This window comes from Sporothrix schenckii (genome assembly GCF_000961545.1).
Source record: "Sporothrix schenckii 1099-18 chromosome Unknown Cont38, whole genome shotgun sequence".
Lineage (NCBI taxonomy): Eukaryota > Fungi > Ascomycota > Sordariomycetes > Ophiostomatales > Ophiostomataceae > Sporothrix > Sporothrix schenckii.
Genome location: NW_015971139.1, coordinates 2,455,122 through 2,480,951, shown reverse-complemented (window position 1 = coordinate 2,480,951; position 25,830 = coordinate 2,455,122). Strand labels below are relative to the sequence as shown.

At 57.7% G+C, this 25,830-nt stretch overlaps 10 protein-coding genes across 10 annotated transcripts; 8 read left to right on the top strand and 2 right to left on the bottom strand.

Moving 5' to 3' along the window:
- Positions 1-461: 461 nt before the first annotated feature.
- On the top strand, positions 462-846 carry SPSK_06740 (uncharacterized protein; the record flags this gene model as incomplete). The annotated part of the gene is made up of 2 exons (XM_016733437.1): positions 462-605; positions 661-846. The coding sequence occupies 2 exons, from the start codon at positions 462-464 to the stop codon at positions 844-846; spliced, it is 330 nt and encodes a 109-aa protein (XP_016592528.1).
- A 184-nt stretch (positions 847-1,030) lies between these two features.
- Positions 1,031-3,115, bottom strand: SPSK_06044 (U3 small nucleolar RNA-associated protein 18; the record flags this gene model as incomplete). Its single annotated transcript, XM_016732752.1, has 1 exon — positions 1,031-3,115. The coding sequence occupies one exon, from the start codon at positions 3,113-3,115 to the stop codon at positions 1,031-1,033; it is 2,085 nt and encodes a 694-aa protein (XP_016592527.1).
- Positions 3,116-3,626: 511 nt separating this feature from the next.
- On the top strand, positions 3,627-3,893 carry SPSK_06793 (uncharacterized protein; the record flags this gene model as incomplete). The annotated part of the gene is made up of 1 exon (XM_016733487.1): positions 3,627-3,893. One exon carries the CDS (start codon positions 3,627-3,629, stop codon positions 3,891-3,893), a length of 267 nt encoding a protein of 88 aa, XP_016592526.1.
- A 68-nt stretch (positions 3,894-3,961) lies between these two features.
- Positions 3,962-6,521, top strand: SPSK_05955 (IdgA domain protein; the record flags this gene model as incomplete). The annotated part of the gene is made up of 2 exons (XM_016732663.1): positions 3,962-5,049; positions 5,162-6,521. The coding sequence occupies 2 exons, from the start codon at positions 3,962-3,964 to the stop codon at positions 6,519-6,521; spliced, it is 2,448 nt and encodes an 815-aa protein (XP_016592525.1).
- Positions 6,522-7,913: 1,392 nt separating this feature from the next.
- On the top strand, positions 7,914-8,789 carry SPSK_06526 (uncharacterized protein; the record flags this gene model as incomplete). Its single annotated transcript, XM_016733230.1, has 1 exon — positions 7,914-8,789. The coding sequence occupies one exon, from the start codon at positions 7,914-7,916 to the stop codon at positions 8,787-8,789; it is 876 nt and encodes a 291-aa protein (XP_016592524.1).
- A 1,523-nt stretch (positions 8,790-10,312) lies between these two features.
- Positions 10,313-10,675, bottom strand: SPSK_06749 (uncharacterized protein; the record flags this gene model as incomplete). The annotated part of the gene is made up of 1 exon (XM_016733446.1): positions 10,313-10,675. The coding sequence occupies one exon, from the start codon at positions 10,673-10,675 to the stop codon at positions 10,313-10,315; it is 363 nt and encodes a 120-aa protein (XP_016592523.1).
- A 1,221-nt stretch (positions 10,676-11,896) lies between these two features.
- SPSK_06148 (pentachlorophenol 4-monooxygenase) lies at positions 11,897-13,663 on the top strand (the record flags this gene model as incomplete). The annotated part of the gene is made up of 1 exon (XM_016732855.1): positions 11,897-13,663. One exon carries the CDS (start codon positions 11,897-11,899, stop codon positions 13,661-13,663), a length of 1,767 nt encoding a protein of 588 aa, XP_016592522.1.
- Positions 13,664-13,751: 88 nt separating this feature from the next.
- SPSK_06783 (uncharacterized protein) lies at positions 13,752-14,036 on the top strand (the record flags this gene model as incomplete). The annotated part of the gene is made up of 1 exon (XM_016733479.1): positions 13,752-14,036. One exon carries the CDS (start codon positions 13,752-13,754, stop codon positions 14,034-14,036), a length of 285 nt encoding a protein of 94 aa, XP_016592521.1.
- Positions 14,037-17,060: 3,024 nt separating this feature from the next.
- SPSK_06087 (hydroxymethylglutaryl-CoA synthase) lies at positions 17,061-18,984 on the top strand (the record flags this gene model as incomplete). The annotated part of the gene is made up of 4 exons (XM_016732795.1): positions 17,061-17,213; positions 17,488-17,590; positions 17,690-18,774; positions 18,847-18,984. 4 exons carry the CDS (start codon positions 17,061-17,063, stop codon positions 18,982-18,984), a joined length of 1,479 nt encoding a protein of 492 aa, XP_016592520.1.
- An 802-nt stretch (positions 18,985-19,786) lies between these two features.
- Positions 19,787-24,370, top strand: SPSK_05821 (tRNA (guanine-N7-)-methyltransferase; the record flags this gene model as incomplete). Its single annotated transcript, XM_016732532.1, has 1 exon — positions 19,787-24,370. The coding sequence occupies one exon, from the start codon at positions 19,787-19,789 to the stop codon at positions 24,368-24,370; it is 4,584 nt and encodes a 1,527-aa protein (XP_016592519.1).
- Between the last annotated feature and the right edge of the window lie 1,460 nt (positions 24,371-25,830).

Genomic DNA, 25,830 nt, shown 5'->3' with positions numbered 1-25,830 from the left:
ATTTTTGCATTCATTATCTACAATAGTCGGGAGCCGCTCTGTGCGCATTCCAACCTTTTCGTCTAAGCTGGCAACTGTGTACCTGTGTGATGTCTACGGCGACAGAATTACGATTGCAGGTCAGAAGTATTGAATTACTGACTTTTAAAATTTGTGAGTTGTCGAGTAACGTGGTGGTCATATTTGAGACAAAGGAATCAAATGGCAACGAAAAATGTCGAAAGCCAGCGTGCACCATGGCAAACGAAAAGTGAGTAAACAAAGCCGTGCCTTCCCTGTAGGGATTTGGTATTCACTGTCCTTAAATTGAGAATTTTCTGCTCTCTGTTTCTTCCGTGTTCCAGTCTTTGGATGAACATTTATCATCATCTCGCTGCTAGAGAAAATCAACGACATATCAATCATACGCATCTTTCAAAGTCTATATCGGAAGAACTCTAATCACGCTTGCTACCACAATAATGGCAAAGAAAAACAAGAACAAAGGCCTTGCGTCCAAGTACTGGGAAGACTACTACAACGAGGACGAACTTGACCATTGGCAGAAACTCATGTCTGTTCTGGACATTGATGGTCACTTTGCCAGCAAGTCGCAGTGCAAGAAGGTACTGTTTCCTCTTCTCTGTCCCGACAAAAGGGCTTCTCGCTGACTTACAACAGGCCCTTCGCAGCGTCTGGGTGAACATACGCGACTTTTTGCAGGCCGCCGCGGCCGATAAAACGGTTCCTCGACACCGGAACCGCCGCGCCCTCGCATACTACACGGAGACAACCGGTCGGTTCTTCGCGCGGAGCAGAATTGTGTCTGGAAGCCCATTGGCAGCGCTGATGGCCACAATCGATTAACAAGGCCGGGGCTGTACCTCGGAGACCTAATGCAGTAACGACAATGCATATGCTTGTATGATAGATGTCTAGATATGCAACAAAAGCCCGCATGGGACGGAATATGACAAAGTGAACGAAACCATGATCCAAATGCCCTTACGCCGTCCTTTTATCTCTCGTCTTCCTTCCTCACTTTCGCCGGTCAAGCCCGAATCTCCCAAAGACGTGTTTTGCCAGCGTCGTTGCCCACGGCCAAGAAATCATTGTCCCGGCTAAAGGCCACCGCCGTGATGCGGCCCAGCGGCGTCTTGCTCGTGGGCCAGTTGCGGTACACCGTGGCGCTCGGCAGATGCACCAGCCGCAGCGCGTCTTGCTTGTGCTTGCTGGCAAACGCCATCAGCTGGCCGTCGGGCGTGAACGAGATGCTCGTAATGGGTGTCACGAGCTGCTCCAAGACACGCAGCGGCGTCGGGGTGGCCACGACGGTGGTGGTAGTGCCGTCCGTCTCGACCAGCTGCGCACGGTCGTACAGGTTGGTAATGCCCGTCTTGCTGCCAATGGCCACCCACCGGTCGCCGCCCAGCATCGCGGGACCACCGGTCTGGCCGGCCACCTGTCCGCCGCCCAGGGCCAGCACCGTGCCGCCCGTCGAGCCATCGTCGCGCCAGACGCCCACAAACCGCCGCGCCTCCAGGCTCCACTCGCCCACGCTCCCGTCGCGGCCCAGAATCGTCATGCCGCTGCCGTCGCGCCACCACTGCAGGTCCGCCACGCCGCCCACGCTCTCGTGCCGTGCCTGTGCCACCCATTGCATCGTCTGCACGTCCAGCACGTTGACAATGCCGCCGCGCTTGCGGTCGGTCGCGACCAGCGCCATGTGCGTGCCGGCGGGACTCAAACGGAAGCGCTCCATGCTGCGGTGCTCGAGCGCGTGGCCCTGGACGCGGTGGATCGTTTGGACTTTGCCGGTGGCCAGGTCCCAGGTGTGGAAGAAGCGACGGCGGCCGGCAAACACAATCTGGTGGGCGTCGGCCGACGCGGACGACGGGTCAAGCAAAAAGTCGGAGCGGCGCACGGGGGTGCGGCGCACACGCACCGACGTCAGCAGGGGGTTGGGCGTCGGGTGGGCGCCGGGCGCGATCTGGTGCAGATGCAGCATGCAGGAGGTGCTGGACGACAGCAACACGTTGTAGGCGGGATGGAAGCTGAGGGAACCGACAGGGCCGGCGTGCGGTGTCGGGATGTCACGTGTCTTCTGGATGTCAATGACCTCCGGTCGCAGCCGGCGGGCACGGTCGACGCCACCCTTGCCGCCCTTGGCAAAGAGCATCTGGCTGGCGCTGGCCATGGCACTGGTGCTGCGCAGCAGGGCGTCGAGGGGCAGGGCCGACCCAAGCAGCTCATAGCTGGCCTCGTCGTCGGACGAGTCTGAATCCGAAGACGTGTCGGAGGCGGCGTCCAAATTTGAGTCGGAGTCGCTATTCCGCACCTCGTCGGACAGATCATTGTCGTCCGCAGCAGCAGCCGCAGATGACCGTCTACGCGCTTTCTTCTTGCTCTTCTTTTCCTTCTTCTCCTTCTTCTCCTTCTTCTCCTTCTTCTCCTTCTTCTCCTTCTTCTTGCCGCCACTCCGCAGCTGCAGCCGCTCCAGCCGGGCATTGTCTGCCTCGACCGCCCAGCCCGGCTGCGGATTCAGACGCAAGTACTGCTGCCGCAGCCGCGCCGCGTACACCGTGCCGTTCACCATATCCTCGCCCTCTGTCCGCCGTAGCTTGCGCAGCTGCGTCCGCCCGGCCAGCGACACCACCAGCCGCTCGTCGTCGCTGTCCTCCCATGCCGGCGCATTCGGATCGGGGCCGTTTTCGGTGCCGGAGGCCTTGATTTGCTTCGTCGTGGTCGAGGCAAACGAAGTGTGTGGCTGCATCGACTCGTCGTACAAAAACATGTGTGCGTCCTCAGCATCCTCAAACGGGTTGTCTTCGCTGTCTTCGCCGCGATCGTCCATCACAGCCAGAGCCAGCTCGTCCAGCGACCGGCCGGCGTCACCCACAATGTCGCCACTACTGCTAAATAGCTGGGTACGGAAGCCTGCCCGGTCGCCCAGCACCAGCCGCTCCAGGTCTTCTTCCTCCGCGTCTTTGTCCAGCACGGGAGCGGCTCGGCGTTTGCCGCCCTTGTCGTTGCTGTTGTTGTCAATCTCCCAGTCGGAGCTCCCTGCATCGGACATTTCGGCGTCATTGGTAACAGTTGCCGTGACCTGGCGCTCGGTTTTCGATCGTGACGCCATGATGGTATGTGTATGTGTGAGGAGAGGAGGTGGTGGTTGAGGGAGGGAGGAGTCGTGGTTGAGATTCAATGTGTCTTGTGCCTGCGAGGCGAGTGCTGCTCGAGACTTTTTGGAGGGCAGAAATTGGCTGATAAAAAAAAGAAAAAGGTAATCGCTTATCGATAAGATGTTCGCGCCTGCCAATGAAAGAGATCGGCGGGCCCCACAGCAGGCACTTGGTTATTACACAACACTGACACCGAGGCAAGAACAAATACAACGAACAAACTGATATTGCACAGACATATTGACTGGCACTTCTGTCAGAAAGTGACAAATCAGCCACACGAAATTTTGTATAATTTTGTGTTACGAGGAAGGCTTGTTTCTGAAGGGATTGAACGGCAAACTGAGAGTTGTTGGCCGGCCCACTTTGATAGACCTGGCATGGCAGGAGCGATGGTGTTGTTCTTGTTCTTTCCTTCCATGACAAAATTGCACTTTATGCGAAAGTTGTCTCTGGGAAACTACGATGGGCGCTCTTTCCAACGACGGCGAGATGTCTGTGCTTCGTGCTTCGCTTGCTCCTTCCTCGTCGGACACGGCCGTCGTGGTGAACTACAGTGAGCGCTATCAGCACTCCACAGCATTCCAGGCCGCTACTGCCCCGCCCCAAATCCCTGTCTTCCGATCTACGTCTTCTTACCTCGTAGGTCACATGTACCTCGTACCACTTCAACACTTGATAAGACAACTCACACGACGAGCACAATTTCACGACGACTCGCCAGGGTTTTAAATTACACAACGTGGACAGACATACTCTCTTTCATATCACGTCTACACCTGCTAGAGCCAGTTATCACCATGGCGGCCGTGTGGAGGCAGACCAGCAGCTGTCTACGGTGGCACCGGACACCGCCGACACAACTGGCATCGTGGGCAGCATCGACAGCGTCACGCCATGTGAGCCGGCCGCGGTTCATGTCGTCGGCCGCAGCGACAACGTCGCCCTTACGAGGCATCCTGCGCATCTCAGAGGAGGTTGAGGCCGCGCTCGCGACCAACCAGCCCGTCGTCGCGCTCGAGTCGACCATCTACACACACGGCGCGCTCGGCATGGACCTGCGGCTCGAGGCGATTGTGCGTGAGAACGGTGGCGTGCCGGCCGTGATTGGCGTCCTGGACGGCGTGCCGCGCGTGGGACTCTCGCCGGACGAGGTCAACCGGATGGTGGAGGAAGGCGCACAAAAGGTGTCACGACGGGACCTGGCGGTCATGTCGGCACGGGGCCACCAGCGCGGACGGCACGGCGGCACGACGATTTCGGGCACGATGGTGCTGGCGCGGCTCGCAGGCATCCGGGTGTTTGGCACGGGTGGCCTCGGCGGTGTGCACCGCGGCTGGCACGACCACATGGACATCTCGGCCGACCTCAGCGAGCTGGGCCGCACGCGCGTGGCCGTGGTCAGCAGCGGCTGCAAGGGGTTTCTGGACATTGCCGCGACGCTGGAGTACCTGGAGACGCAGGGCGTGTACGTGGGCACGTTTGCCGACGGCCGCCCCGCCAACGAGGTGGCGTTCCCTGCGTTCTGGGCGCGCGAGAGCGGCATCCCCAGCCCGTCCGTGGTCGGCGACGAGGCCGAGGCCGCAGCCATTGTGTGGGCACAGGAACAGCTCGGCGTCGAGACGGGCCTGCTGTTTGCCAATGCGATCCCGCACGTCAGCGAGGTGCCGCGCCTCGAGATGGAGGCCGTCATCGACCGCGTGGTCAACGAGGCGGCCGCGGGCGGGTACACGGGCAACCGCAACACGCCGTTTGTGCTGCGGCGGATCCGCGAGCTGACGGACCAGCGCACGGTGAGCGCGAACGTGGCGCTGGTGCAGGCCAATGTAGCGCGGGCGGCCAAGGTGGCAGTGCACCTGAGTGCGCTGGTGGCGGGCGGCGAGGACAGGTGAGCGTTCCGTCGTCGTGATGTTTGGCTTTTCTATTTCCTTTTTTCTTTTTTCTTTCTTTCTTTTTATTTTGGTCGTCTTCTGTGTACCTAGCTTACACATCTACGATAGTCCATCCTACACATCCTATCCAGTCACGAGTTCACCAAAGGCAGCCCAGACACAAAGCCCTGCTCCAGAGACCACTCCATCGGGCCGCGTCGACGTGCTTGTTGCCGGTTCTGTGGCGCTCGACCTCAGCTGTGATTACATTGACGACGGCCTTGGCGGCGAGAGTTCCGACCCGGCTCCACGGCTACACACATCGAACCCGGCATCCATTGTACCCACGGTCGGCGGCGTCGGCCACAACGTGGCGCTGGCCGCACATGCCATTGGAAGCCCCCAGGGCGTGCGTGTACGGCTGTGCAGCCTAGTCGGCGAGGATATTGCCGGCGCCACTGTGCTTGCAGCCATGGCGGCCAACGGCCTCGACACGGACGGCGTCCGACAACTCGACGTGGCCACGTACAGCGCCGCGCGCACGGCACACTACGTCGCGATCAACGGTGCTGACAAGAATCTGATGGTGGCCATGGCCGACATGGCCATCTTTTCCAACGAGCAGCACAACTTTTCCACCTACTGGGCATCGGCCGTCGCCGCCGCGCAGCCCAGCTGGCTCGTGGCCGATGCCAACTGGAGTGCGTCTGGTCTGCACGGCTGGATCCGGGCGGCGCGGCAGCAGGGCGGCGTGCAGGTGGCCTTTGAGCCGGTGTCGGTGGCCAAGTCGAGCCGCTTGTTTGAGGTGACGGACGCCGACAAGTCGAACGATCGTGCCAGCCACGTGTTCCCCCGTCCCCTTGTTGACCTGGCGACCCCCAACCAGTACGAACTGGCCGCCATGCACGCCGCCGCCCAGCGCCATGGCTTCGTCCTTGACGACCCGCACTGGTTCCGCGTGATTGATGCCTTGGGCCTGGGTGCCGGTGCCCGCGAGCGGTTTGTCCGTCTGACGTCGTTTGCCCTCACCGACGAAGGCGTGCCCCAGCAGGCGGTCCAGCTGCTGCCCTACATCCCGACGCTTCTCACCAAGCTCGGCAGCCGCGGTGTCTTGTTTGCCAAGCTTCTGCACCGCGACGACCCCCTGCTGCACGACCGCGCCGCCGAGCCGTACCTGTTAGTGCGCGCGCCTCCCTTCGTGCCGGGCCAAGACCACAACGACACTGAGCCGGCTGTCGGGGGCATCTACATGCGTCTGTTCCCGGCCGTGGAGGACGTCCCCGTCCACGACGTGGTCTCTGTCAACGGCGTGGGCGACACGTTCCTGGGTGCCCTGGTGGCCGGTCTTGCGCAAGGCGGGCGGGCCGAGCAGCTGGTGGATGTGGCCCAACAGGCGGCGGTGCTGACGCTGCGGAGCCGCCAGAGCGTGGGTGGCGGGCTTGCGTCGCTGGCCGGCGCGTTGACGGCAGCGGCCAAGACGGCGGTGTAGGGCAGCACGCATCATATATGCAAATATTGTCACATTTCAATTTTATAGCACAGCACAATAGCACAGCGATCGTTGTCAACCATTTACGACACACGAAATTTCAAGACGATGTCCAAGTCTATGTACGTTGTGTTAATCAGATAACGATGTAATAGTACCATATACAAGGGACGAGACGGCCTGGCTTGTTCAAGGTGGTCCTTGGCTGCTTGGAGTCTCCTCTTTGCTTCCTCCAAAAACATGAAACAAGACCTGCTTCAGTTGGCGTCACAACGCGCATCATCCACTGTTCGAGAACAAAGGAAGAAAAAAAAGGACACAAAAATAAAGCTGGAAGAAAGTTAATTTTTCCTGGTATTCCTTCCTAGGACACTTTCGTTTTGCGATTAGATCATCAACGTGAAAATCCATTGCCGCATTCGCTCGCAGTTCAAAGAATTCTTTGCTTCCGTTCGCAAATTGCAGTACGCAAAATGGAGTATCTCACTCTGCGCGATGCCACGTTCTCTCCACGTTGCTCTCTCCACCCAGTGGGCTGCAATTTTATTCTAGACAAAAGCTCGGCGTCGCGGCCCGTTGGTCCAGTGCCTTTTGTTGGCTTTTGTTTGGAGAAAGCCACGACGTCATGTCCCGCCGTGATCCGTCCGCTTCCTGAGTTGTGCAAGCATGCCGTTCTGATCGTACGGAACATCTTAGTCCACTCAAAGTGATCACCGCCGTTCCACGATCCCGGTTTCTCTCTCATCGTAGCAACTGTCCCCTGCATCTAACCCAAATCATCATTCTCTGGCCCAAACACACAGTCACACATCCCGGGCCAACGTCTTCCGTGCTCGTGCGCATAAACATCACAAAACTTGGAAGCGACACGACGGTGGATTCCCAAACCCGTTGTACACTTTTCCAGTCCAGGTAATTGCATCTTTCGTAGACCCACCACGACCCAAGCGAGCCGCATCACAGAATTAAAGTTTCCGTGGTCATCGCGACTGGTTGCTGTTGGCCCACCTCTCCAACTCTGCTTGTAGTTTCGTTTCGTAGCCCCCTGTCGTCATGCTTGTTACTTTGCTTTCTTGGCCGTGGATGCAACTCCCTATTTTTTTTTCTTTGGTTACTAGGACAGGGAAGTGGCGAGCCGTCACCGTCATACCCGGAAGCTCTGTGTATGTCGTATTGTTCCCCCTATGTCGTAGTCTCTTCTTTTAAAGATGGGTGTCCCAATTAAAGTGGCCCGGTTTTTGGGATAAAGTGTTGTCTTTGCTTCTTTCTGTCTTCTATTTGCACCTCCCAGGACAAATATTTTCACCATGTTTTGATTGTCGATCTCGTTCCACCACGGCATCATCTCGCCACGACCTCGCCATCCCCAAATCAACGTCAGCACGTTGCACAATGCTTGATCACCGATTGTCCAGCCTCGGCCGGTTGGCCGCCGGGCTCGTCGCCTCGCTCCTCTTGACCACGGCCGATGCCGTCAACTTTACCATCTCAAACGGCCAGATCTTCACGCCGGGCTTCGCCGTTGTCGACGCCCCCCAGCCTGGTACACCCCTCGGCGGTGATTTTCTGCAGGTCGCACTCGATGTCACCGCAAACGGCCGTCTCCCGCTACCTGCCAACCTCGCCTCGTCCAGTCCCAGCAGTATCCACAACATCACCATCTTCTTGTACAGCTACGACACCAAGCACAACTTCACCATCAGCAACGGCACCAAGACGGGTGGTGGTGCCTCCCTCGGCCCCATTATGCTTCAAGAACTCACCAGCACCGTCAAGCACGTCAACTGGGTGTGGCCCGACTGCCTCGTCGGCAACGGCCAGCCCATTGCGCTCGACAGCGCCCGCGGCGTCTACAACATCTCCATCCGCCAAAACTTCCGCCTCAACGACGTCGAGCACTACACCATCTTTGACCTGCCCATTTCCGTCACCAACGAAATCGGTGCCAACTTTTCGTCGCCGTCGTCCTCTGCGTCGGAGCTCAACGGCGTCCGCCCGTCGTGCGCATCGCTCGACAACCCGCTCCTGTCCCCGGAGGAGATTGACGCCGCCGGTGCCGATACGGTCGGCGTGCTCTTTGCCCCCGGCGACGCCACCCAGGTCCAGGTTCAGAGCGGCGGTGCCGACGCGACCGGCGACGGTCTGGGCCCGTCCAAGCCCACGGCAAACCCGTCCGACGGACTGGGCAGCGGCGGTGCGCGGGGCCGCATGCCGCAGTCGACAGCCGCTCTGTGTCTATGCATCGGCATGGCCTTGCTGAGTTGGTAGGCGACGGACGGAGTGTATTCGTGGTAATCAAGTTGAGCGTTGATATTTTGATCGCATGATACCCTTGCGTAATCCTCACAGCCTCTTCTCTTTGTATATGATTTTTGTCTTTAGACTTTTGTATTCGTTATGTCTCTTACTAACTGCGGCTTGGCCCCGACCTATTTCCTTTTATTTCGTCATGTTTCATTACACGTAACACGTAAACACGTTTTTCATTGAATTTTCTTTTTAAAAAATTAATATATTTTCTCTATTTCTTCAAAAAAAAATAAAGTAAAATAAAATTGTGCACAAGGAATCCTGTTTTTGGTGTCGGTGAAATCAACATATATATAACGATTTTTCAGCATACCATTGCTAATGAATGGTATTATTCTTCACTTTCAAGTGGTAGACACCGTTTTATACTAAGAGGAGGCGTACCAGCGTGCAGACTTCTCTGACATCACAGAGCCCTCATCAGCGAACCAACCTGATTTTGTTCACCTTCTTCGACGGCTTTACCCGACTGGACCATGTAACGGCATGAGATGATCGATGACTCCACTATGAAATGTAATATGCACAATTCAATCGCACAGAACAGCATGTCCACCTACGCCGCCTGCCGTTTCTATCAGTGACAAAGAGAATAAATCATAAGGCGCTTCACCATCACGGCCAACGTCTATCCAACTCAGTGCCTACACAGAGCACGCCGTTGAGCTCACCGTTTAGCTCACCGTCGAGTCTTTTAACAAGGCAACAAACATGATTGGACAAACTGTCAGCACGCCGGTCGGCTGCTGGCTTTGCTGTTCGTATGATCTGCAGTTCATTCTTCGTCGTTTCCCGTGCTCGTATAGGATACAACTGTCCGAGTATTTTGCTGCTCTTTACCACTCCACTGGCGCTTGGGAAAGCTGCTCGCTTTTACATCGCGCATGCACAGCAGCCACACGAGACGAAACATATGGAACTCTAGATCCTGGTCATGGTTGTTGACCATTGAGGCTTAAACTCCCAATCCGCCTTTGTAAGTGTCGCAGAAGGCTGCTCTTCATTTGGTTTTATGTACTCACGTGCTCCCTGCTCCCTTTGGCATGGGCAGTGCAGGGAACCTACAACATAGTCCCCGCAGCTCCTTCCTCCGTGGATATCGCCCATTGCGGAAGTCACCCATCCAAGACGGAATGCGTCACGATAAGAGGTGAGAAATCGGCCAAGATGCAAAGGTGGCGCGAGACAGAAAAGGCAGGGACAGCCACGACGGCACGAATAAATGGTCTGATGTCTCGCGGTTCGACCCCGCTATGGAAGGCGCGAGCAGGTCGCACTTGCCTTTGCTACAGCGAAAACATTGGGGTATAGGGTATATTTGGTCACACATCGCTAGGCAGGAACGTTTTAGCGTCCTGCAGGCACCTCCACTTTCTTTGACACACAAGTACCCATGCCATACAAAAAGGCGTTCATGGTACCTTTCATCACGACCAATGATACGCCTCGAAAGGCACAGCGCGGCCCAGAGCTTCAAAGAATCAGACCACATCTCGTCGAAATCGAATGAACTCGGCGACATGATAAACGTACGCCTCGTACGCCTCGTACGCCCACACCACCCTTGCGCCAACAAAGGCCCCTCTGGAAGGAGAGAGCAAGAAACTAAGAGTCTGATAATGGTGAAATGATAAAGGAAAAGAAACATGGGCATTGAGAGTCCCCTGATTTTTCTTGTCGAATTTGCTTGGGTACTTTTCCTCGACCATGTGCTCCAAACACGTCTCGTCCGCAAAAGCAAAGAGTACCTTTCGTGCTTGCGTGTTCCCGTCGAGATTATCGGCTTTATTTTGGCCGGCTCCCTTAGAAAAGGCTCCTTGCCAGAGCCTGTCCGCTTCTTCCATCACGCTTGCCAGCCCCGGCCTTAGTCACCACACTCCGTCGTCGTGCGATCTCGCTCAGTGTCTGACGACACCGATCTTGCTCTGACACGTTCGTTCCTTCCTGGCACTTTGTATCCTTTTCATCCTGTCCTCATCGACGCCCCGATCCTTCCGGGCAGCGTCCTTTTTCTTCGCTTGATCTTTCCTTCTTGTAATCTTCGGCACGTTTTCTCACCTTTCGCAATCGTTCTCTGTCCCTTTTCAGTCGTTCTATGTACTTTTGTACATCCGCACGGAAAGAACTCTCCACTCCATTCCGTCACCCGCCCACGCGCGACACTCGCGACTACAGACGTGCATTACCAAGAACACTCCATTTCTACGCCTACAATTCTTACAGCCTTGCCGAGATACCGCGGAAACACACGACAAGCAGAGACGAAAGGCCGAGCTGACCCCCCCATTGGACGTGCGTCGCATGTGTATGAGCCCATAACACCTTCGAGGTTTCTCTCCTCTCCAAGTCTGTCCCTCACAACGTCAAAAGACGAATCAGAGTCAAGGAGGGTGCTATCTTACGCCGTGCTCGGTCCGGCCCCCTGCCTTCTATTGTCTTATTATTTTACAGAAACTTGTCCCGGCGGCTCTTCCTTTTCTCCCTCTTCTTTTTCTTTTGTCTTCCCTCTTCCCGATCGTGGGCTTAGACGCCGGAGGCCCATCGCTCCTTCCTTTTCTCACATCCTTACACCTTCCCCTTTGCCTTTGCCTTTGCCCCTTGTTTCGACCGGCTTTTCTTAATTTGCATCCTCGGCTCTTGCATCGATACCCGACATTTTCCCCTCCCGCTTCGTCCTCGTTGACCTCGACCCCGATGCGTAGATTGTCGGCCACGGCTTCTGCGCCCGGCTTACACGTCCCCCAACATTTTTCAATAGTTATTCATCGATTTGCAGACTATTCCGCCTTTAGGAGCTGTTCCTCGGCTAGCGCCATTTCCGCCAACAGTCTTACACATCTCCACTGGCCTCGATTCCATCACTTCGACGTCCCTTGTTTGGCTGCCATCAAGGTCAATAGAAAAGTCTCAGAAAAGAGCCGCTCTCTTACGAATTTTAGCCTTTCTACTGTCCAATCGGAAGGTTACAGCTGCTGATTGACGGTATCACTTCGACCGGATCTCCACCTCCCTGTCGACCCCATCCAGATATAAAGCTGGCTGGCAGTCAAGCTTCCACGCCAGCCATGGCGCCAGCAGTCCTCGAAACAACGAGTGGCGACGACGACAACCGCAGCGCAGGCGATGTTGCCATGGACGGAGGCGCCACAAGTGTGGCGGCGTCCATGACGGTGGAGAGCTGCGTGGACCCTTTGACCATGCTGCGCAGCATGCCTGAGGCGCCGCTCGTGTGTCAAGTGTGCGTGGTCGGTGCTGGCCCCGCCGGCATGATGACGGCGGCCAATCTGGCCCGCTTTGGCGTCAAGGTGCAGGTCATTGACGACCGGGCCGACCCAACACCCGTAGGCCGCGCCGACGGCCTGCAGCCCAAGACCATCGAGACCTTCCGCCAAATGCGCCTGGCTGGTCCGCTGCTGCAGCGTGGTGTCCGCGTCTACGACATTTCGTTTTGGCGCGGCACGCCCGACGAGCCGCTGCACCGCCTCGGCCGCGAGGTGCACTACCCGCCCGTCATTGACGTGCTGGACCCGTACATTCTCTTGGTGCACCAGGGCATGGTCGAGAGCCTGTTTTTGGAGGACATGAAGAAGCGCGGGCTCGACGTGCAGCGCAATACGGCGTTTGAGTCGTACAGCGTGTGCGACTCCAAGACGGGGACGGGCCCCTTGCAAATCAACTGCCGCGCCAACGTGACGCTCGACCGGCGCACGCTCCTCACACAGTACCTGGTGGGCTGTGACGGCGCACACTCCAAGGTGCGCCAGAGCATACCCGAGGCGAAGCCCGTGGGCATGTCCCAGCCCGCGGTATGGGGTGTGCTGGACGGCGAGCTGGACACGGACTTTCCCGACATCTGGTCCAAGACGCTGGTGTACCAGCAAGACCTGGGCTCGATTCTGATCATCCCGCGCGAGCGCAACATGACGCGGCTGTACATTGAGCTCAAGAGCGGCGGCGGCGCCAGCACAGGAGGCGGCCTGGGCGCCGCCGCCACGGGCAAGGGCGACCGGCGCGAGATGGGGCAGGAGTTTGTCATGCAGCGGGCGCGCGAGATCATGGCGCCCTTTACCGTGCGGTGGAAGTACATTGAGTGGTTCGGCCGCTACCAGATTGGCCAGCGCGTGGCCAGCCGGTTCTGCGACAACCACAACCGCGCCTTCCTGGCCGGCGACGCCAGTCACACGCACTCGCCGAAATCGGCGCAGGGCATGAACACGTCCATGCACGACGGCTGGAACCTCGCGTGGAAGCTCAACTTTGCCGTGCGCGGCTTGGCCAAGCCGGTCCTGCTCGAGACGTACGAGCAAGAGCGCCGCAAGATTGCGCTGGACCTCGTCAACTTTGACTACGAGCACGCGAACCAGATCGCCGGTGGCGACGCCGTGGCGCTGGCCGAGAACTTCAAGACGAACGTGCGCTTCATCTCGGGCATCGGCGCCGAGTACTCGGAGAACGCGCTCAACATGGTCGACCGGGAGCATGCGGCGACGTGGATGATGGGCGACGCCAAGCCGGGGTGCCTGCTGCCGCCCGCCAAGGTCCGGCGGTACCTGGACTCGAACCCGGTCGACATCCAGCTCGACATCCCCATGCTCGGCCAGTTCCGCATCTACCTGCTGATGTGGGACGTGCACCAGTCGCGCGTCTTCCTCGACACCTTTTGCGAGGCGATTGCGTCGGCCGATTCGCTGGTCAACCGGCTGTCCGCGGCCGCCAAGATCTCGTATGGCCTGCAGCCACGCTTCTCGGCGCCCGAGGACATTTACCTGCGGCCGGAGCGCTACACGGCCATTAGCCACCTGTTTACCTTTGCTTTAATCAGTGCGTCGTAGGGACCCCACCCAACCTTTTTTTTTTTTTTTTTTTTTTGGTCTTGGTTTTTCCGATTTGATCTCGACTAACACACAGTCTGCAGCCACCATGCCCAAGAGCGAGATCGAGATTGCCGACCTACCGCCGCTGCTGCAGGACAGCCGCTGGACCTTTTACCTGGACGACGTGCCCGAGCTCGACACACGCGGCGCGCTCTGCACCAACAAGTGGCTCGGCAGCCTCGGCCCGGGCGAAGTGTCGATTGTCAACGTGCGGCCAGATGGCTATGTCGGGTCCATTGGCCGGTGGGACTCGAGCATCGACGAGTCAGGCGTGGAGGCAGCGCGGTGGCTCGACTCGTACTACGACCGGTTCATGCAGTTGCCAAGTTGAGGACGTGGGAGATTGGAATGGAAAGGGTGCATTTCTCTTACTTTTTTCTCGTCTTTTCTTTCTGTTTTTTTTTTGTCAGCCCACGACCTCACGTCTTGCAGCCTATTATCTCCCTTCATTTTTGCTAGCTGATTTACGACGTAATGTTGACATATCTCTTCTTATGGCCACACACTAGTATTCTGTAAAACGGGTTGTGTTGATGCCTGGTTGGCCACGCCATCGATCTACGCCCGACTTGGTAGATGCCGTTTTGCCGACCAAGAAGGCTACGCCCCACCACGGAAGGTTCCGCCGGACAAGAACATCAAATAACGAATTATTGGCCATCAGCCACTTTCATCGTCTCAACTTGTATAGCATCCTAACTTGGTAGATATCCTCCCTTGATTTTAGAACTCCAGAACCAATACGACACCCTTCCAGGCAGACATATTTTACTTGCCTGATTTCAAATCGAAGTTACAAAGCTGCGATTCAAAACAACACAATACAAACATGAAAGAGAAGGCACCATCACGTTGCTCTCCACGTCGTAATCAAAGGACAAACGCCGTCTTGGCGTTTCCATCTTACTTTGAATCGCGATGGTTGCCGCCCGTTGCAAGTTAAAGAGCCAGGGAGGGGTGGTACAATAGCAATGCAGGCACTGCAAACCGCCATTGCCCGAATGCCGATTGCGCTCTACGATTCGTCAATGCTGCCGCTTGCAGCGATGCCCAGTGCCCGGCGCCATGCCATCCATGGCCAGCTGAGTTTTTGATTTTGTTAAAATCTCGGATGACGAGGCATCTCGGGCGAGAGATTACGCAGTTGTCGTTTCGAGAATTGGAGACAAAACAAATATGGCGAAACTAGGAGAAAGGCACAAGATCAACACAGCCACTTCACTCTATGTCCGATGCCGTGCCTTGCAGCAGCGCCAGTCAGGACCAAGGATTCCATAAGGCACAGGAATTAACAAGAAAAAAAGAGCCATTGGCCAATAGCCGCATAGAGAAACAAGGCTGCCTGTGGCCCTGTGGGGAGGGTCGAACGGGTCGATCAGAAAACTGTAATTTTAAAATTGTCGTTTTCTTTCCTTCGGCCTCTTCCAGAATGGAACAAGTCCGGGAGCAGGCTGCCGTAATATGTGGAAACTGTCGGTAGGACGTCGTTGATCGACGGAGACAGCAGGCTCTAGTTGGACGGCTGTGGAATTAACTTTTTTTTTTTTTGGGGGGGGGGGGGGGGGGGGGGGGCGACGTTGACGTCCAGCTCAACAAAATGGGAGGCTCTTTCCGCCAATTGCCTAACAAATTTTGGTAGCCTTCCGTCCTTCTTGCCTCCAACTTTTTTGCGGGCCCAAAAAGGGGCACCGTTCTTGCCTTTCTTGTCCTACTGATTTTTCGTCATCGATTTTTCTTTTTTAAATTAAAGCAAAAAATGAGGTGGCTCGGTACTAATTGTTAGAGCCCCGAGAATGGTCTCATCTGCACATTCCCGTCCTGTGCCATCAGGGGAAGGAGCGACCACCAAAAAACAGCACTGACCCATGATCCCAAGCCAGCAAAACCCATCGTCCATCGTCTTCCGTGATCCGTTGGACGGGGTTGAGAACAAACATCTCTTCCAAGATGACAATGTTTCTTTACGGTGCGTCTGCCTGGAATTCTTTGGCTGAACTGGGGTCCCTCCATCGTGGTACGCTCTGTTCTTACTGCAAACGCGCCTGCCTTATGTTCCGTGATCGGCCATCCGACGTTGTGGGAAAGCGTGACTCTCGTCTGGACAACAACCTGCACCTTCCGTGTTCGTGATGGATGCTGTTGGTGTGTGTACTTTCTTCTTTCGTCTACCGTAGTTCTCTCTCTGCCGAAGTCGCATAAACGGCAGGATCAGTCAACCGCCCAACAAAAACCAGACGGCTGCCGCCCGCCTTCTTTCCCTACCTGTCTGCCCTCTCTCTTGCCTTCCCTTTTTGCATTCAAGTCCTGAGACTGCCAATCATAGACCACATCCCCACGGACTTCATCTCCAACCTCTCTTTTCTTTCTACTTTATCAAAAACTGGCCCCTGGCAAACCATTTTGCTTGCCATTGTTTCTCGCGCCTCTTTGTCCATACCCTCTTATTTTGTACTAATATACGGAGCCATCATTTACACTTTCACTTTTTTTTTTTTCTTTTTTCTTTCTGTTTTTCTTATAAATACTCCCTCTACCTCATTACCATCCACTTCCCCTTCTTTGGATGATCACCAATTTTCAAAATCTTTTCGTCCTTCCAAACCCCTTCTCCCCTCAGCCTTCCTCACTGTCCATTTCGTACAGTTGCCGTTGCCGTCCTCTAAACTAAAACAAAGGTGCGTCCGCGTCTCGTTTACCCACTATCTTTTCGGCCGTCCAGGTACAAGATATGATGTACTTCCGTCTGGAGTAATCCATAGCACTACCCAGCACTACGGCGCACTACACACCGCAGCGAGCACTGCATTGGCCGGTTGCGCACCATGTCTCCATCACACAGTGGGCCTGGACCCTCGTACCCCTTTTTGTCTCTTGCCTTCGAGGCTTTTGGCCCTCTTCTGGCCTTGCTGCTCCTCGTTGCTCTAAGCTGCCCTCAAGATGCGTGGGGTTGTGCCCAGGGACGAGAGAAAACGGCGGTGAACAGGTGTTGGGGGCCTGGCCTTGCACGCTTTTTGGCTCCTCGTTCTCATTTAGGACTGGTCGATTTTCCCTCTTTGGATGTAACCTTTCAATTGATTGCCCGCTGGCCGCCACCGACAATAGGAGCTTGGCCACCGATTTCTAGCATCTGAAGACACTCGTGCTAACTGCCTAGTTCCCCCTTTGCGGATTCCGTCGTTCTTTTTCTCTCGTTTCAATTCTAATTTCTCGCCCACGTTGCACCTCGACTTCGACCTCTTCTTCCTCTCTCTTACCTCTCGATCTTTGACCACTTCGAATCTCTCAATCCCCTCGACCCTGGTTTCCGCCTCAATTCACCTGCCACCCATACACAAACGCCCTGCCACTCGCAATCATGTCGTCCCGCCCGGAGAACATCGGCATCAAGGCCATTGAGATTTACTTCCCCAGCCAGGTTGGTGTCCCCGTGCCCCAATTGCTCGCCCACTTTGTCCTGCGTGCTGCTCCTGCGTCTCTGTTTTTTGTGCACCGTGTTGCCATTCTTTTTGTCTCTTGTTTACCGACTTGTCTTGGGTGCTGCTCCTCGTCTCATGTGTCTCGTGCTGTGATTTTTTTTTTTTGGCGCAACGCATCCGCCCAATCCAGTCTCCTCTGCCCCCTTTTCGCAGCTCTTTTCCCAATCTACCCCACCCACTGGCCACCAACGAAACCCTGCATATTCGCCGTACCACATGTTCCAGCTTCGCACAATTGCTTTCGTTTCTGTCGCAAGTACGCGCGCTCTCGTATCCTCATGTTACTGACCAGTCTCAACTCTCCAGTATGTCGAGCAGGCCGAGCTCGAGAAGTTTGACGGTGTCAGCACCGGCAAGTACACCATTGGCCTCGGCCAGACCAACATGAGCTTCTGCGACGACCGCGAGGGTAAATTATCCATTCCGGAGAGGGTTTGAAGGGCGCGAGGGCGATGTGTCCTAGGTGCTCAAGCTCAAAATGCCCTCTGCTGACATCGTACCCCTTTAGACATCTACTCCTTCGCCCTGACGGTTACCAAGAACCTGATCGAGAAGTACAAGATCGACACCAACAACATTGGCCGCCTCGAGGTCGGCACGGAGACCATGCTCGACAAGTCCAAGTCTGTCAAGTCCGTGCTCATGCAGCTGTTCGGCGACAACACCAACATTGAGGGTGTCGATACCGTCAACGCCTGCTACGGCGGCACCAACGCCGTTTTCAACGCCATCAACTGGGTCGAGTCCAGCGGCTGGGACGGCCGTGACGCTATTGTCGTTGCTGGTGACATTGCCCTTTACGCCAAGGGCAACGCCCGCCCCTCGGGTGGTGCTGGTGCCGTCGCCATGCTCATTGGCCCCAACGCGCCCGTCGTGATCGAGCCCGGTCTGCGCGGCACCTACATGTCGCACGTCTACGACTTCTACAAGCCCGACCTGACCAGCGAGTACCCCTACGTTGATGGCCACTACTCCCTCACCTGCTACACTCGCGCCCTGGACGCCTCGTACCGTGCCTACAATGCCCGCGAGCAAACCGTCCTGGCCCGCGCCAACGGCACCAACGGCCACAGCAACGGCGAGGCCACCGATGCGTCCAAGGCGCCCCTCGACCGCTTCGACTACGTTGCTTTCCACGCGCCCACCTGCAAGCTGGTCGCCAAGTCGTACGCCCGTCTGCTGTACAACGACTACCTGGCCAACCCCGACAATGCACAGTTTGCCGAGGTGCCCGCCGACCTGCGCGACATGCCGTACGAGAAGTCGCTGACCGACAAGGTCGTCGAGAAGACCTTCATGGGCCTCACCAAGAAGCGCTTCCAGGAGCGCGTCAACAGCGGCCTCCAGGTCGCCACCAATGTCGGCAACATGTACTGCGCCAGTGTCTGGGGTGGTCTGGCTGGCATCCTGAGCCACAACGAGTCGTCTGCTCTGCAGGGCAAGCGCATTGGTCTTTTCAGCTACGGCTCCGGTTTGGCTGCCAGCTTCTGCTCGTTCCGCATCAACGGCAGCACCGAGGAGATCTTCAAGACGCTCGACATCCCGGCCCGCCTCTCCGCCCGCAAGGCCGTCCCCCCAGCCACCTACGATGCTGTAAGTTTGCCCCTTTCTTTCTCTCTCCCTCTCTCTCTCTACCCTCATCGGACATTCCGCTAACACCACCAGCTCTGCGATCTGCGCAAGAAGGCCCACCTCCAGAAGAACTATACACCCGAGGGCCAGGTCGCTGATATTGCCAGCGGCGTGTACTACCTGGAGAACATCAACGACATGTTCCAGCGCACGTACTCGATCAAGGCATAAATCGAGAAATGCGTGGCGCTTCTCGTTTCTAGAAGACTTTCCTGTCATGACTTTAGCCCTCGTTTTAATTGACGACGTGGCCACTTCACGCACATCGAAGCATCAACATACAATGGACACGGCGTTTTGCAGTGGTTTCTTGTTCATGTTCTTGTTTGTCCATTTTGCGTCGCCTCCAGCCGTTTTCTCTTCCGAAAGAGAACACTTGCACACAGCTGTTTTCGTCATTGCTTTTGTTTTTCATGCCATGGGGCACATAGAAGCTCTTTTTTAATGTTTAACAGGCCGAAGTTGCCTTGGAATGTACATACCCAATTTATGAGCACGTCTCGGAGGGTCTAATATAAAGAAACAAAACTAAAACGGTCGCAAAGCTTTCAATGCATGTGAATTCGCGAGAGCCCTTGTGGTGAGTGATTGCGAGGGAAGTGTTAGTATTCCGTACGACGAACAGCGTACACAGCCAGACTACCACAACGACCAAATATCGCCAGGTGGGGGTTAGTTGGGTCGTGCCTGCCTGCTCTGTGGTGTTCAGGTGACCTTGCTGGTGGCTGCCAATTACAGCCAGCGAACCTGCATTTGGGGCTGACTCCACTAATTAACGCTTTTGTAGTAATGCGCGACCCTGAGTTCGGTCCCAAGCCAGGGGCACTATCGACGTCAACTCAAAGTCCCCCAATTAACGGCATCGACGTCACCGTCGGCCAAAGATGAACGAAAACACAGCGAACGACAATCTACGAAGCACTTTTTCGAACAGACCTCGACACACACTCTCCTTTTATTGCCCGCGGCCATGATGGCCCTGCGGGCGCGCGACGTCGTGCTGGCCGGCGTGGCTGGCTTCGTTGCCTGGGGCTATGCCACGCACTGGTTCCCGGCGATCCGCTTCGCCGGCCATGGCGTTGTGGCCGGTGCTCTCCTGAGCTGTGCCGGCCTTCTGGCATTTGTTGTCACCGTGCGCATCCCCATCTATGCCCCCGAGGCCACAACCACGGCGAGAGCCACCATCACGACATTGACCTCCACCCGACGAACCCCGACCGCCGCCTTCGTTTCGCCTGCCCACTGGACCCAGGAACGCGCCGCCCTGCGTGCCAGCCTTGTCTACCACCCCGTTCCTCTGTACCCGGCCATGCCACGCGTCTCGGCCGCCCTCGACTCCATCCTGTCCGGCATCTTGCGCGACAATGTCCGCTCGTGGTACGCCCACATCAGCGCACCAGGGCCCCTCCAGAACCCCACGTTTCCCAACAACGTCGATGCCACGGTACGCGTCGCTCTGGGCCACCTCCGGGACCGCCTTCTAGGCGTCGACGACGTCGTTGAGGTCCTGACGAGCCGGCTCGTGCCGCTGCTAACGGCGCACTTCCACGATTTCAACGAGGCGGAACGGGCAGTGCGCGGCCGGAAGCTGAACCGGTCCGTGACCGAGTCGGACGAGCTGGACCTGGCGATTGCGGCCAAGTACCGGGAGATCAGGGCTGCTGCGGGCGCGACGGAAGGGAGGAACGAAACAAAAGACGGACTGCACCCGGCCGCCCAGCTGTCCTATTCCGAGGCCAGCACGCGCCTCGTGCAGCAGGACTACTTGCGAAAACTGGTCGGCGACCGCTTGTTGCCCAAACTGCTGCCCGCGCCCTTTCTGGCTAGCCGCCCCGTCGCGGCGCTCGTGCGCGAGATTGTGGCGTGCGCCGTGCTGTACCCTCTGCTGCAATTGCTCGCGGACCCAGACACGTACAACCAGCTGATGGAGAACTACGGCCGGACGATGCTGCAAGACCGATCGACAGTGCGGCGGCTGCGGGCGGCGCTGGACCAACACGCATCCTCGTCCGGTGCTGTGTTGAAAAGCGGAGGTAGCGGCGGCCGCTCGTCGTCCCCGCTGTCGGCGGCGGCGGCCGCCCTGGCCGGTGGAGCAGGCGCATCGGGTGGCCGTGCAGCACCGCCTGCCGCATTCCCTCGCCTGGTACCGGGCGACAGCGAACGTCGATTCGAACGCTTTGTGCGGTCGATCCGCAAAACCAACATCCTGTCCGACGCACGGCGGTTCCGCAGCGAGGTGGCCAGCCAGCTCAAGCGCGACTCCCAGCAGCAGATCCAGGACCTGCACTCTGGCACGGGCAGCCACAACAGCAACCCCGAGATGACGGTGTATCTGAGACGGCTCGAGATGAGCAAGCGGCTGCTCGACCAAAAAGTGCAGTACCTGGCCGCTGGAGGTGACAGCAAGCACGGCACAATTCATGCTACGGGCGGCGCCAATAGCCATGCTCTGGGCGGCAACGACTCGTCAGGTGGCCCGGGCACACCGGCAGGACTAGGTAGTGGTGGCGGTGTTGGCGGTGGCGGTGGCGGTGCCGGCGCTGGCGGTCCTGGCAGCCATCCTCTTTCTTTTGCAGGGCCCATGGCACCCACCGTTTCCCGTCTCGAGACCGCCAGCCTGGCCGATCTGCTGCGCGACGCCTCGGCTCTGTCATACTTCATGGAGTATATGGACCGGCAGCGGCTCATGCCCCTCGTCCAGTTCTGGCTCGTCGTCGACGGCCTGCGCAATCCCCTTGAAGAAGTAGACGAGGAGGAGGACGACGACGACGAGCTCGATACCTCGGTCGACGATACACCGGCCAGCCTTGCGCCGTGGACCGAAGCGGACCGTTTGGATATCGCCCAAATCGACCAGGCCTACCTCGCCCAGCCTGCGCTGCATATTTCGGAAGCGTCGCGCCGCACGGTGCGCGTGTTTCTGGAGGCCGGCCCGGCCGCTACGCCCGAGCAGTACTACCGGGCACGCCGTGCAATTCTACGCGCCCAGATGGCTGTGCTCAATGAGATGAAGGACAAACATTTTCAGGGCTTCAAGAAGTCGGATCTGTTTTACAAATGTCTCGCCACGGAAGACGCGGCACAACAGCGTCAACAGCAGCAACAACAACAGCAGCAACAGCAGCAACAGCAGCAGCAGCAGCAGATGCAACGGTCCGTCTCACCATTGACTGTCGTCCCAATTTCACAAGCACACTCGTCAGGTACAGCCACGCCAAACAAGCCCCTACCACCAAACCCGGCCAGCCGACTCCTGCGTGGTGCACAAGCGACGACGGGCAACGGGACAGCAGGTACTGGAGTTGGTGCAGGTAGCGGCAACGGGATGGCACCGACGCGGCGGGCAGGCTCGGCAACGGATCTACGCACAACGGGCACGACATTGACCAATCCCGCTGCCAACAGCAGTCTGATGACCCAGGACGACTCGCTCTTCTCTCGACGTTCCCTCGATGGCGTCAGCAACAGCGCAATCAACAGCAACAACTCATCGACCCCGCTCTTTGGCGACGACGACGATTTCTTCACGACACCACGCAGCAGTGCGGGCCGCAACAGCAACAGTGGCTTAGCAAACAGCACCGGCAACTTGGCAGCCCCGCCCGCGCCGGATCCCATGGCCGACTCTGTGCAGAGCCTCGGCGGCGGCGACCCCAACGTGCCCGACACCGAGGTTGTGCAGGCCGTGGAGCAGGCGCTGACGACCATCATGGAGGACAAGCGCCCGACGACCGCCGAAGACCTGCGGGCGTCGCTCTTTGGTGACGATGACGGCGAGGCCGACAGGAGCAGCACTCCCGACAAGGGAAGCATCTTTTCGGGGATTGATGTCGACGGCAGCACATCAAGCACCAAAAAGGTGAGAGATGAGCCAAGGCGCGGTAGTACGCCGCAGCTGTCCCAAGCTCCTGGTCCCGGCGCTGGCCACGTCCACCCGAACCCTCACGCGCACGCCTTGCTGCTCCACGGCGACAACAGCGGCAAGCCCAGTCTTGCGTCCCTGGGCCTGGTCAGTGCCGCTTCGCGCATTGGCGTGTTTGAGGACGACGACCTCTTTGGGGACGACCAGGCCAAGTACATGTCGGACGACGAGGGTGATGGCGGGTCCGACATGGCGGGGAGTGGCTTGCTGGAAGGCCCGTCCGCCAAGGATAGAGACCTTTCCAAAGATGGCGGCGCCGGCGACAGCGACGAAGGCGGCGTGCACGAGGCGGCACCGGGCGATCTGGGCTTGGTCGAGGCCATTGCTGCGCTCTCGGACGACATTGACCGCTTGGGCGCCCAGGACGCCGTCGTCAACTCCCTCCTCAAAAAAGCCGAGCTCACCAACAACACCGCCGAGCTGCGCATTCTGCGCAAGTCCAAGGCCAGCCTGCAGCGGGAGATCCGGCGCAAGGAGCTGCAGCGCCAGCAGTACGCCCTCCAAGAGACGGACAACAGTCTGTACGGCCGCGCCAACGTGCGCCTGACGAGCGTGCAGTCGGGCCGCGAAGAGGACACGGGCAAGGAGTACGCACAGTACGTCATCGAGGTGCGGCGCGACGCCGACATGGCAACGTCGGGTACGGCCACCGTGTCCTGGACCGTCGTCCGCCGCTACAGCGCTTTCTGGGAGCTGCACCAGCGGCTGCGCGGCCGCTATCCCTCGGTGCGCGCCCTTGACTTCCCGCGCCGGCGCGTTGTGCTCAACAAGCTGCAAGGCGACTTTTTGCAGAAACGGCGCGCCGCCCTCGAGCGCTACCTGCGCGCCCTTTTGCTGATGCCGGACGTCTGCCGCAGCCGCGAGCTGCGCGCGTTCTTGTCGCAGCGCGTGATCTCGACGCATGTCAATGGGGGTGCTAGTGCTAGCGGCGGCACCAATGTGCCCGCGTCCGTAGGCAACCTCGACGCCGACCGCCGCGATGTTATCTCGCGGCTCTACGATTCTGTCGCCGACGGCATGGAGGACATTCTCGGCAGCATCCCCGTGCTGGACCAGCTGTCGACGGCCGGCCAGAACTTGATTGCGGCCGCCGCGAGCCAGCTGGGCGGTGGCGCCGCAGCCCACAATGCGGCGGCTGCTCAAAATGCGTCGGCGTCCGGTGCCGCCGCCGCCGCCGCCTCGGCCGAGGCTGCTGCCGAGCTGGCCGCCGCCACATCCACACTGCCCGACGAGACCGCGGCGCCCTTTGTCAAGCCCATCTGCGACATCTTCTTGGAGATTTTCGAACTCAACCGCGGCAACAACTGGCTCCGCGGCCGCGCTGTCGTCGTCGTCTTGCACCAGCTGCTCGGCGGCACCATTGAGCGCAAGCTGCGCGAGAACGTGCGCACCCACCTGCAGGAAGAGGAGGCCCTGCTCAAGTACCTGGGGCTGGTCCAGGACGCGCTCTTCCCGGCCGACGGCATCAAGAAGCCGCCGCGCACGCCCGCCCAGAAGGCGCGCACGCGCAACGAGGCCGGCCTGATGCTGGCCACGCTCGTGCCGGACCTCGCGGGCAGCGTTGTCGGCCGGCTCAACGCGCAGGCCGCGAGCCGGCGCATCTTTGCCACGTTCAACAACAGCCGACTAAAGTAGGTGCTCCCCTTGCTGCCTGGGCGATGACTGCCCTATCTATGGTATCCCCCCCCCCCTTTCTCCCCCCTGCTAATCGATGATAGTGCCCATCTTGCGTTTACGATTCTCGACGAGGCCGTGGATGTGTTGTTTGGCGAGGCATGAGGCGAGGAGGCACGTGCTGCTTGGGGACAAGGGATCGACGGTGTTGCATAGCCACGGCGTTCTTGTTTTACTTTTTGATTTTACTGGCCTTTTTGTCCGTTTCTCTTACATGTCTGTTGTATACCACCTTACCCGTCACGCATTATTGCCTGGACAGCCGTTATCCCTGGCATGTTCAACCAATTCACTTAATCCTATTTACGTCTCGTCTGCAGCCATCATCAACGAAGTAGACCAGGTATGAGTGGCAGATATGGATTTCATCACATCTCATCTCTCATCTTGTCTCAAGAGCCGCTGGACATTGCACACTCACAGTCGCTTTTCCAATTATGGAGTACAGCACGCATCTGATCTCCCTCATGTTGGGCTCTGTATCAGGCTAGCCCGACCAGCCAAGACTTCGGTCAGGCCATTCATTTACGGCTTGTCGCACCTCTTGTCTCCATCGCCGTGCCTTGGGCGGCAGTCAGGCTGCAGGCCACACGTGCCCCGCTTTTTTTCTTGTCGCCCAAACCCAACCAGCCCCTCGTTCTTTCTCTTCTGACTTGTCGCGCTCGCGAACACCCGCCGTGAGCGCCCACGCCAGCTCTTGCCTTTCTCATCCACCGACGCTGCCTGTTCCCCGAGATCGTGCGCTCTTGCCTCGTGTTGCTGCACTGCGCTGCACTGCAGTCTTTCCCACATGCAATGCTACTGCAGGCTATGATCCTACCCTTGCAGCCGGACACGTATGGAGACTCGTTGCAAAAAATAAACAAAGACATATGATAAATCAATCACAGCACGATGATCAAATCAACAGCGATACGGCAGCATCAAAAGGAAGGAGCATTGCGACGTTGTTTTAGAGAAACAAACGGCGTCTCCTTGGAACAAGCGACACCAGGAAAGAGCCGTGGAGCGCGCCTGCCCGCCTAACCAGAGACCCCCATGCTCCTTCCTCACTCGGCGCAGTTGCGATTTCCCCAATCACCTCACTCATTTGCGGATCGTCCTTTCCACACTGGGCACCTTCCGTCCAGCGTACAGGCTCTCCTCGTTGGCCGTTTGCTCCTGCCCTCCACGCCCGTCCCATGCCTGACATTGTTTGGCCACTGTCTCCCCTCCTTCTCCTCTGTTCCTTGTCCTTGCATCTCTCTTCTTGTCATCTCAAAATACCTCATTTTTTTGTATATTTTTTCATTTTCATCTCACTTCGTCGACCTTTTTCGTTTTGCGCGCGCGTCCATCTCGTCCTTCATCACCGTCAATCACAGCCTTTTACTCAAGCAGGGTCCACTTTCTGCCCGTTTCAATCACCTCTCCACACAAGC